This window comes from Ylistrum balloti, unplaced genomic scaffold (genome assembly GCF_031769215.1).
Source record: "Ylistrum balloti isolate Yb309-2 unplaced genomic scaffold, AGI_CSIRO_Ybal_v1 Utg370050, whole genome shotgun sequence".
NCBI lineage: Eukaryota > Metazoa > Mollusca > Bivalvia > Pectinida > Pectinidae > Ylistrum > Ylistrum balloti.
Window position 1 is genome coordinate 139987 of NW_026782103.1, and position 12970 is coordinate 152956.

Genomic DNA, 12970 nt, shown 5'->3' on the forward strand with positions numbered 1-12970 from the left:
TAATGTCTTAATTACACAGGTACTTAAAATTAAAGAGGGTACCCTGTACTTAGCTGGTTACTATCAGCATTCAAAATCATACAAAATATTCGTGAAACAACATTTCTCTCCATAAAGAACTTCCAATACATAAATATATTGAGTGATTCAGGATAAATTGTCAAACATTTGGAAGCAAGTCCAGACTTTTCTTTACAATTAATTCACTTTGTCCTGTGTATAGAAGTGCCGTTAACTCAAACAAGTTTCACAGGTGAACGCCTCAGGTGATGATCTAACAATATCATGATTAAACACAGTGTGGTATGCTGTACACCTCTGGCACAGGTCACTGAACACAAACAAATTTCTTCTCGTAATAACAAAAATGTCTGCTTTGAGCTTTCCTCCAAAATGGGTTACTGCTGATATCAAGAACCAGGAGATTCTTGCAGAATCCACCGTATACCCAAGTGACCTTGACTTCGCTTAGTATTGACCTTGACCCTGCTTTGAGCTTACCTTGAAAATGGGTTACTGCTGATATCAAGGACCTGGAGATTCTTGCAGAATCGGATGTTTTCAGGAATGTCACAGATGTCTGAAAAACACGAAGAGTTTGATATCAATTATATTTTCCAGGACTGAGACAAACAGATAAAATTATTCTTAAAAAAAGAAAGAAAAAAAATATGAGAAAAAAGTAATTGAGACCATTTTCTATCCAAGGCCAGGAATCAGAAAACATTTTCAAATTTAGACACAAGTTAAGCCATGAGATATGATGAAATCTTGTACATGGCTTCCAAAAGCAGAACTAAAAACAACAATCAACTGAAATCTCAGTCAGATTAACTAATGCAGAATTTATTGTATCACAGAAAAGACCAGCACCAAACTTTTCCGACCTGTCCAACATGCAGCAAAACTTCCTGAAAATAAGTTTTTAGAATACATACCGCAATCAATTTCAAAACAAAAAAAGATTATTTTGCAAAAGATATTTCAGAAAATAATCAACCCTGAACCGTAATTTATGATATATTGTGTTTGTTTTGCTTCTTTTTACAATGACCCATTGGACACCAAACCACAGCATATCAATGTCATCATTAGGAATATTGCAATCTGCAAATTTATGAGAACACATTTCCAATATAAAGCTTAAAATGCTAACATAACTGATCCAAAATTCAGGTTTCATGAAATAAAGTCTTGATTAAGCATAAATGAACATAGAAAATGATCACCCTTGCCCTTTAAAGCTTCACTGGGCCACTTATGTCTTTGTTGATATCAGTCATCTTTCTCAGATGATTGATTCAGGGTAAAAAACATATCAGATGGAATGAAGATTGGAAACCAATTAGTCATAATATATGAATTTCTTCATTTTAATATTTCTTCAAATCATTTATTGTTTAAATTATGCTCTGGTGACCAGAAATGTTCTGAAACAGGGTTTTCCCTATGTTGTGTTCCAAGACATCTGATTGGCCTTTGAAAACAATCAACAATTAAACAGCCAATGAAATGTGGCATTTTAAAGGTGAAAAGTTCACACTCTGTTGGCTATTTTTGTCAGCAATGCTCAAGTTGTGATCTTCAGAACACATTTGATCAAAGTTGCAGAGATACACAGTGTGTATATATCAACTTTGTGATGATACACCATAATGAAGTCTTTACAGTAATAGATGAATAAATCATACAGCAAAACATCAGCTGATGACATGGTAGTGTCATGTACAAATCTGACCACATGTAAACTGAATGACCTGAATTATGTCACAATCTTTCACGATAATTTATGATAGCAGTTTAGATATTTCACTGAATAAACAAACAAAAATTTCAGGAAAATCAATGTTTTCACAGAAAAAAAAACATATCAAATTACAAATCTCTTGTCACCAAACAATTTCTGTTAGAAAACAAGTCAGTTTGGCACATCAGAAAATTAACTTTAACGTTTAAATGTCCGGAAAAAATGTGTCAACTGTTAATGTCACATTCTGCTTATCACATTTCTCTCTGACAAATGGAACATGATATTAAGTGGGTTTCATTGTATTATAATGTAAGTTTCATGTCCAAGTGATTCATTTCTTTTCTGCCAAACTCAATGTCACTGGTGGAACTTTAGAAGTTTAAAATGTTGAAAGCTTACCCACGGCAAATTGTACACGGTGGATGACGACGGCCGAACCAAAATGACTATAGATCATCAAGACCCTTTGGGTCAGATGACCTAAATAGCATACTTTATCACAACCTGTATTTATTCAACAATAACCCCCACACTAGCTCATAAACCCACCTATATGTATTGTATTTGGTCAAAATTAAAAATGTCAGCCCACAGGGATTATTGGAGACAAATGAGGTAAATAACAAGAAGACATCCTGTGACAAAATATTACACTACATATCCATTGGGGTAGCAGTTGTGTGTCATATCTGGTGTATTTAGAATCTGGAAAAACATACAGAAATTTGATTTCCCAGTGTCCATGAATTTGATGACATTTTAGAATGATTGTCCCTAGTAAGGGTCATTGTGCTATCCAGTTTGATTCTAGAATGTCAGTACCACTTTAGCACTCTCACAATCAAAATCCCACTAAAAATGTTTCTGACTAGGATTTTGCTTTGAACCTGCTGAAACAGTGAATCCTGCCTACACTACTGCACTGAGGTTTCCATAGTGATGACAAATGTGTGACGTCCCTGTTACAATGAACATGTTGTAGTACACATAAATTACATAATAACTACAAAATCATCCTTCTTTCTTTGTGACTGGGAAAGTTATACATCTAAGAGAGCAAGCTAATTAACAGATAAATAGTCTAAAGCTTTCAGAAAGGATGATACAATACAGAAAAATCATCCTCTATCGCCTCACAAGCCTCAGGCTTCAGGGAGACTGCCGTTTTTTTATTTGCCTTAATTAGCTGTGTGTGTACACAAACCATTAACCCTCAATTACAAATTACCTTTAGAATGTGTTAACAAAGTGTGTTAAAGGTCGTAGGGTCCTCACCATAAAATTTTAATCTAATTTCTGAAATGTGTTTTTAACAGAGTGTGCTTCATTAATCCAGCCAAATATTTTGGTTCTCCACTGAAATAACACAGATTTAAAACTCCACTTAAACATTTTCAGCGCAAAAAAACCTCTACTGGAATATATTCAAATTATAAGAGTGTCCACTGGAGCATTTTCAGATAAATAAAATCTACATTGGGACATTTTCTGACAAAAAAAACCTCCACTTGGACATTTTCATATAAAAAGTGAAAGCTAACCAAGAAAAGGATGAGGAAATTGTCAGAAATTCAATTAATAAAGGCAAGTATGTCAAAAGGTATGGACCTAATATTTCAATAAAAGTTTTTTTGGGAAATAATACATTAAGTTCTTCCTTGTTCCGATTGAGAAATAAAATATAATGTGAAATCAGATTATCCTGGCAATGTGATTTTTGGGTTCATGCATTTCTATCTTCCTGTTTCTATCACTGTTTTATAATGTCAAGCTGACAGCTTGAATCTGGTTGTCAAGCATGTCAGACTTGTCAGCCTTATGATATTAAGTTATAAGGAAATCTGCAAGGTCATGTGTGAAGGCTTTTAACAAACTTAGCTGGATAGTGCATGTCATCTGTATGCTTGTATGGAATATTGTACAAGGAAATTTTACAGTTAACACTTTGAAAAAATCATCATGTTTTCAACATAACATTGTGCAAACATCTTATTATACATCAATTAACCTACTCTTGTCAAAAAAAAAAAGAAACAACGGCTGTCAGAGACAGGTTATGCTCTCCAATGGAGACAAAATTTAAGTAGGAAAAATAACAAAGGGCAATAAGAGAGTTGATTCTTGTGGACTGCACTCCTTCTTGTTGAGATCTATCTACCTCATAAGTTTCATGTTTATACCTCTTATAGTTTGAGGGTAAAGCTCTGGACAAAATTTAAGTATGAAAAATAATGAAGGGCAATAACTCCTAAATTATGCAAAAGAGAGAGATGGTTGTGGTGCACTACACTTTTTGTTGTGATCTAACTATTTATAGTTTTATGTTGATACCTCTTGTAGTTTTTGTGTTATACTCCAGACAAAATTATGACGGATAGACGGATGGACAGACGGACAAAGTGACGATTATATGGAGAGCAAAAATGATAAAAATTTCAATTTTGAACTGTTGGGTTTTACATTTTTGTTGTTTTTTTTTAAGATTTTTCGATACATTACATGAATACTGCAGTCATCCATAAAGCATGTAGTTACAAATATGTACATGTATGTCTATTGATGAATGATGGCAGTGTCAAGCAGAGAAAAAATGAACTTGTTTTAATACCAGGTTATTAAGTCCTTATTGATCAGTGTGTAATTACTGAAAAGTACATCATAGCCTCAATACAAACAACTTTAAACAAATCTCAAGTTTCCTTACATCACAGTTATCACTATAGATTGTAAACAGAAATATTTGGAAATAACTGAAGATTGACATGCTTCCTAAACAAAAAAAAAGCATACAAGCACTTATGTACCTGCATATAAAACAGTTCACCTTCACTGCCATGTAGCAGAATATCAGTACACAACATATAATATATAGAAATTTACAGGTAACCAGTACAGGTACACATGTATATAAGATATGGGAATTAGGTTTGAGAACATGCTGGATTTCTTGTGACTGCATAAATTACCACTAATTGGTTTGTATCTACAGTATATGCATTTTTTATTCAAAGCAAAAAAACATTTTTTTGCAACCTAGGTTGTCTTGATATGTAGAAATTTGTCTGAAATGTTGTTTGTCCATCTGTCACTTTCTTCTACCTCAATTTTACAGCTGCTTTTGTTTGTTTTTTAAAATTTGGAATCTAACATATAATAAAGTTTTCTTAAAAATTTTAAATTGGGAAGATATTCATAATCTTTTATTCATTTTGGAAAACAATATTTCAACAAGGAGAAATATTCTTTTTTTGGGGTTGCAAAAACAGTTTTAAAAAAAACAAAGAGGCCCAAGGGCCTTAACGGTCACCTGAGTCACAATGATTCTTCTAACATGTCATTGAAATGATTTTGTTAAAAGAAACTTAAACTATATTGTACACATAAAACAAATGTAAATTGTGTATACATTAACTGCTGTCCCATGCTAAGGCTTCTAACAAAGTTTGAATGAAAAGAAATTACACTCAAGATTATAAAATCTTCCATCATAATGTGTAATTTTTCATTGTTTCATATTTTTCCTGCCATTTCCTTGATGGTTCACACACTAAATTTCAGTATTTACAAACTTCACAAGGTATCAATATGACAACTAAATCTGAATTATAATACAACAGATTTTGTTGTAAACCCCAGGATTCAGCTGGACTGTGTAAAACTGTCTAATGAGAAACATTGCATGTCAGCACACTAATATACCTATAACAGGGAGACAGGATAACAGTATTGGTTAGAGCAACACTGGAATACTTCTTACATTCATAATTGATACCAGGCCACCATCACAAACATCCAGTCTTGTTATCTTTCAATAAATATTGCTTTTATTTTGAGATAACTCGGGTAATAAATTCAATTAAATAGGACTTCATCAAATTAGATATATTCATTAAGTTTAAAATTTTAATGTCAACATTCCATGTGAAGGATAATTATGATGAAGCTCTAGTTTTTATATCTACATCACATACATCAAGCTTGGACTATGATTTCTGGCTACTGACCATTACAGATACCCACTGGTCATTGTTTGATGTTGATTACTGACCATTACAGATACCCACTGGTCATTGTTTGATATTGATTACTGACCATTACAGATACCCACTGGTCATTGTTTGATATTGATTACTGACCATTACAGATACCCACTGGTCATTGTTTGATATTGATTACTGACCATTAGAGACACCCTCTGGTCATTGTTTATTGTTGGCTACTGACCATTACAGATACCCACTAGTCATTGTTTGATGTTGATTACTGACCATTACAGATACCCACTGGTCATTGTTTGATGTTGATTACTGACCATTACAGATACCCACTGGTCATTGTTTGATGTTGATTACTGACCATTACAGATACCCACTAGTCATTGTTTGATGTTGATTACTGACCATTACAGATACCCACTGGTCATTGTTTGATGTTGATTACTGACCATTACAGATACCCACTGGTCATTGTTTGATGTTGGCTACTGACCATTACAGATACCCACTAGTCATTGTTTGATGTTGATTACTGACCATTACAGATACCCACTGGTCATTGTTTGATGTTGATTACTGACCATTACAGATACCCACTGGTCATTGTTTGATGTTGGCTACTGACCATTACAGATACCCACTGGTCATTGTTTGATGTTGGCTACTGACCATTACAGATACCCACTGGTCATTGTTTGATGTTGGCTACTGACCATTACAGATACCCACTGGTCATTGTTTGATGTTGATTACTGACCATTACAGATACCCACTGGTCATTGTTTGATGTTGATTACTGACCATTACAGATACCCACTGGTCATTGTTTGATGTTGGCTACTGACCATTACAGATACCCATCGGTCATTGTTTGATGTTGATTACTGACCATTACAGATACCCACTGGTCATTGTTCATTGTTGGCTACTGACCTGACTGTGTGTTCAATTTTCAGAGAAAGTGAAGGCATTCTCTGTTGCAGTAATGTTTTATTGTTGTTTTTCTCTGTTGCTATGTTTTATTTTGTAGCTTTTAATGTTAATGCCTAATTTACTTTGAATTTGTATCATATTGAATATTACTTGTAATTGACATCTTTATTATGCATAATATGAAGCTTTGTATTGAAAATATTAAATTATTGATGATCAATTATGAAAATTATCCTTCCAACAGAAGAGGTTAAACAATTAGGCAATCAATTATATCTTTGTCTCATCACTGTTAATACATCTGGTCTATAATGACAGTGTTTTTATCAGATATGTTTTACTGAAGTTAAGACTATAGGGTCAAGTTCATCATCAACAGGGTGGTTGTAAAGAGAGACCTCCAGGGTCAAGTTCATCATCAACAGGACAGTTGTCAAGGGATACCTCCAGGGTCAAATTCATCATGACAGGGGTGAGGAGAAACACCCATGAGTTGAAAACAAAGCCAAAAAATTGAGAGCATACAGAAAAGAAAGCACTTTATATTAGAAATGTCAAAATAAAATCTATATATAGCACTGATCTGTAGTAAGCCCACCATCTTTAAGCCTTGCATTACTGTAGTCAAGAATGACACCTCAAATCATCTAAATCTGTTTACTCAACCATGACCATCAATTTAGTATCATTATCAGCAGAACATTCTTCCTAAATATGTGAACTAACATAAAGGACATGTTTTCTATACCATATAAACATCATAACACCATCTCTATCTATAGGTCTAAACCATATAAATATCATATCTATCTATAGTTCTACACCATATCAACACCATATCTATCTATAGTTCTACACCATATAAACACCATATCTATCTATAGTTCTACACCATATCAACACCATATCTATTTATAGTTCTACACCATATAAACATCATATCTATCTATAGTTCTACAACATATAAACATAACACCATCTCTAAAGGTCTACACCATATAAACATCATAACACCATCTCTATCTATAGTTCTACACCATATAATCACCATATCTATCTATAGTTCTACACCATATAAACATCATAACGCCATATCTATCTATAGTTCTACACCATATAAACATAACACCATCTCTATCTATAGTTCTACACCATATAAACATAACACCATATCTATCTATAGTTCTACACCATATAAACATCATATCTATCTATAGTTCTACACCATATAAACACCATATCTATCTATAGTTCTACACCATATAAACATCATACCTATCTATAGTTCTACAACATATAAACACCATATCTATCTATAGTTCTACACCATATAAACAACATATCTATCTATAGTTCCACACCATATAAACATCATAACACCATATCTATCTATAGTTCTACAACATATAAACACCATATCTATATATAGTTCTACACCATATAAACATCATAACATCATATCTATATATAGTTCTACACCACATAAACATAACACCATATCTATCTATAGTTCTACAACATATAAACACCATATCTATCTATAGTTCTACACCATATAAACATCATATCTATCTATAGTTCTACACCATATAAACATCATAACACCATCTCTATCTATAGTTCTACAACATATAAACATCATAACACCATATCTATCTATAGTTCTACACCACATAAACATAACATCATATCTATATATAGTTCTACACCATATAAACACCATATCTATCTATAGTTCTACACCATATAAACATAACACCATATCTATCTATAGTTCTACACCATATAAACATCATATCTATCTATAGTTCTACACCATATAAACACCATATCTATCTATAGTTCTACACCACATAAACATAACACCATATCTATCTATAGTTCTACACCATATAAACATAACACCATATCTATCTATAGTTCTACACCATATAAACACCATACCTATCTATAGTTCTACACCATATAAACATCATATCTATCTATAGTTCTACACCATATAAACATCATAACACCATCTCTATATATAGAAGATATACGACAGCTAAGGGTTTGCGTGAAAACTCGATAGTGAAATGTTACAAATTTCCAGGCTCGGTATCTGTGAAGAAATTGGGAAATGTAAGCATATGTGTATTCTAAGTTATATGATATAGGAATGATTGCTAATGACTGCTGGTAAAATCAATAATTCTCATCCAATACCAAAATGAAATCTGTCCCAATATGGTATCAATGTACAGCTCTTTATATAAACTTCAAAAAAGATTGAAGTACTAAAATTACGAAATAGGACATTATACTGCTAAAAATAAATACACCTGCAACCAGAAAGGAAAACAAATCCATTATATAAGATTATTATGAAGCAAGCCTCAACAAAATTTTATTAGTCAAAGTTTTTGCTTTTTTCATTATTTTGACGATAATTGTGTATCTGAAAAACAAAATTTGAAGTTTGATTTTGTGTTGATATCATTTGACGTTTAACAATGTATACCGGCGGTATGCGTGACAGTTTCCTCACACTGTACCCACAATTTGACGTTTAACAATGTATAACGGCGGTATGCGTGACAGTTTCCTCACACTGTACCCACAATTTGACGTTTAACGATGTATACCGGCGGTATGCGTGACAGTTTCCTCACACTGTACCCACAATTTGACGTTTAACAATGTATAACTGCGGTATGCGTGACAGTTTCCTCACACTGTACCCACAATTTGACGTTTAACAATGTATACCGGCGGTATGCGTGACAGTTTCCTCACACTCTACCCACAATTTGACATTTAACAATGTATACCGGCGGTATGTGTGACAGTTTCCTCACACTGTACCCACAATTTGACGTTTAACAATGTATAACAGTGGTATGTGTGACAGTTTCCTCACACTGTACCCACAATTTGACGTTTAACAATGTATAACAGCGGTATGTGTGACAGTTTCCTCACACTGTACCCACAATTTGACGTTTAACAATGTATACCTGCGGTATGCGTGACAGTTTCCTCACACTCTACCCACAATTTGACATTTAACAATGTATACCGGCGGTATGTGTGACAGTTTCCTCACACTGTACCCACAATTTGACGTTTAACAATGTATAACAGTGGTATGTGTGACAGTTTCCTCACACTGTACCCACAATTTGACGTTTAACAATGTATAACAGCGGTATGTGTGACAGTTTCCTCACACTGTACCCACAATTTGACGTTTAACAATGTATACCGGCGGTATGTGTGACAGTTTCATCACACTGTACCCACAATTTGACGTTTAACAATGTATACCGGCGGTATGCGTGACAGTTTCCTCACACTGTACCCACAATTTGACGTTTAACAATGTATACCTGCGGTATGTGTGACAGTTTCCTCACACTGTACCCACAATTTGACGTTTAACAATGTATACCGGCGGTATGTGTGACAGTTTCCTCACACTGTACCCACAATTTGATGTTTAACAATGTATACCGGCGGTATGTGTGACAGTTTCCTCACACTGTACCCACAATTTGATGTTTAACAATGTATACCTGCGGTATGTGTGACAGTTTCCTCACACTGTACCCACAATTTGATGTTTAACAATGTATACCGGCGGTATGTGTGACAGTTTCCTCACACTGTACCCACAATTTGATGTTTAACAATGTATACTGGCGGTATGCGTGACAGTTTCCTCACACTGTACCCACAATTTGATGTTTAACAATGTATACCGGCGGTATGCGTGACAGTTTCCTCACACTGTACCCACAATTTGATGTTTAACAATGTATACCGGCGGTATGCGTGACAGTTTCCTCACACTGTACCCACAATTTGACGTTTAACAATGTATACCGGCGGTATGTGTGACAGTTTCCTCACACTGTACCCACAATTTGATGTTTAACAATGTATACCGGCGGTATGCGTGACAGTTTCCTCACACTGTACCCACAATTTGACGTTTAACAATGTATACCGGCGGTATGCGTGACAGTTTCCTCACACTGTACCCACAATTTGATGTTTAACAATGTATACCGGCAGTATGTGTGACAGTTTCCTCAAACTGTACCCACAATTTGATGTTTAACAATGTATACCGGCGGTATGTGTGACAGTTTCCTCACACTGTACCCACAATTTGATGTTTAACAATGTATACCGGCGGTATGTGTGACAGTTTCTTCATGCTGTATCCACAACATAATATTGTCATCCTCTATTTAGCATGTATCACTTAAAAACACTTGTGATAATGCTGTTCAATAGAACTACCAACATTTTTTGATAACCCACCCCTCTGGTTTACATCAAAAGTAATGAGTTAGTTCCCTTAGAATGAGTTAATTCCCTTAGATTGTCCTATAAGCCCATTCCCTTCATTTTTGATATGTAATGAGTTAGTTCCATGGGCTTATTTTCCTGTAATAAGCTTATCCTCTTGATTTTTTTATCACTGGCAGTGTCTCTGCTCCTTTAACTTATACCCCACCTCCAAACCCACCAAATGCAAATTTGAATCAGAGGTGGTGTCTTAGTTCCCTGAACATATTGTTTTGTAAGAAGCCCATCCCATGTCATTGAGAGGGAGGTAATGTGTGCTTTGCCTCCTGGACTTATTGTACTGTGATCAGCCCATCCCATGTCGTTGCGAGGGAGGTAATGTGTGCTTTGCCTCCTTGACTTATTGTACTGTGATAAGCCCATCTCATGTCGTTGAGAGAGAGGTAATGTGTGCTTTGCCTCCTGGACTTATTGTACTGTGATAATTCTATCCCATATCGTTGAGAGGGAGGTAATGTGTGCTTTGCCTCCTGGACTTATTGTACTGTGATAAGTCCATCCCATGTCGTTGAGAGGGAGGTAATGTGTGCTTTGCCTCCTGGACTTATTGTACTGTGATAAGCCTTGACTTATTGTGTTGGTTCCCCGAGATCCTTGCAGGAGAGATCCAGTAATAGTGAAAAATTATCCAGCTGATATCAGATTTAATTCAATTACTAAAGGAACTTCAGATTTAGTATTTATAATGCTAGCTTGAAGCTCACCACCTATCAATTGTACATACCATTAAATAGTGAAAAAGATCACATTTCTATGGTGATGTACTTTTGACAAACCCGGATTTTATTTCCAAGGGCAACATCCTCATCTACATTTAAGACCAGCTCACTATGATGAATGGAAGCCAGATTTTTACCCTATAGGTACACATATATCACTTAACAACCTATCCCCCTCCCATCTCACCACATTACTTCTCAGTATGCTGGTATTCATTTATATAGCTAGGTAGAATGGATAAATCAGGTAAATGATAAACTTGTTGTTCACAGACTCTGCTGCATTGTGGAAATTTCTTGTCAACTTGAGACTGGCAGTTTAACACTACATTGTACATAATTACATGTAACAACATCCATTTAGTATATCTCCCAAAACAAGTAGAGTTCACGAGATTATTGAAAAGAATTTCAACAGATATCAATATCACAGATCATTACTGTTTAACATGAAGGGAGCCCCCACGAGATTCTATGTATGTATTCTGCAAAAATAACAACCCCAGGAGGGTTGGGGGTGGCCCCAACACATAATATTAGGACTATTGGATGAAGTAATTACAGGACATTGAAATAGCATTTGCTGGCTGACTTTACAAAGCTGGAAAGAAGATAGATGAAACTATCACAACTTGTTAATTACTTTCCTAACGATATACTGTAATATCACTAATTTTCCGGTGAGATTTATTTTCACTGATTTCCTTGTTAATCTCAATCATATGTTACATTTGTGGAGATATGTTTTTTCCACAAAATTAAATGCCTGTGAAAAATCTTGAACATTGAGTCTCTCAAAAATAAATGATTTTACACTATGTAAAATACCTTCTAACTGGTCTTCAGCTTCAGTCAGAACCAATCAAGCTACAAATACAAGCGACTGTTTCTGCATTTTACATATTAAAAGTCTCATTTATCTTCTTATCCTTTTTGAATTCTGCTAAAACTATGTTATTTTCCAAAATTCTGAAATATCCTTTGAATTTTGGATAAAACTTGGTTACATATTCCTCAAACATGACTGGGACATGCAGATCATGATCTTGGAGTGAAGATTTAGTGTGGATTTATTTGTCAAATACTTTAAAGTTATATATTATAAAACAAAAGTGTCATAAGAAGATGTGTGGAATAAAGCATTCTAATAGCCCCCATAGGTTCCATGTTTCTAGAATCACTATCCAAGTGACCTAGTGATGTTGTAGCCGAGGGAC

At 34.6% G+C, this 12970-nt stretch overlaps 1 protein-coding gene across 1 annotated transcript in view; it reads right to left on the reverse strand.

The window, feature by feature from the left end:
- LOC132549215 (protein scribble homolog) overlaps positions 1-12970 on the reverse strand; it is a 131529-nt gene that overhangs the window by 105814 nt on the left and 12745 nt on the right. Inside the window, exon 3 of the mRNA XM_060213132.1 lies at positions 502-580. Within this exon, the coding sequence (XP_060069115.1) occupies positions 502-580 (79 nt within the window). The remainder of the gene's footprint in view (positions 1-501; positions 581-12970) is intronic.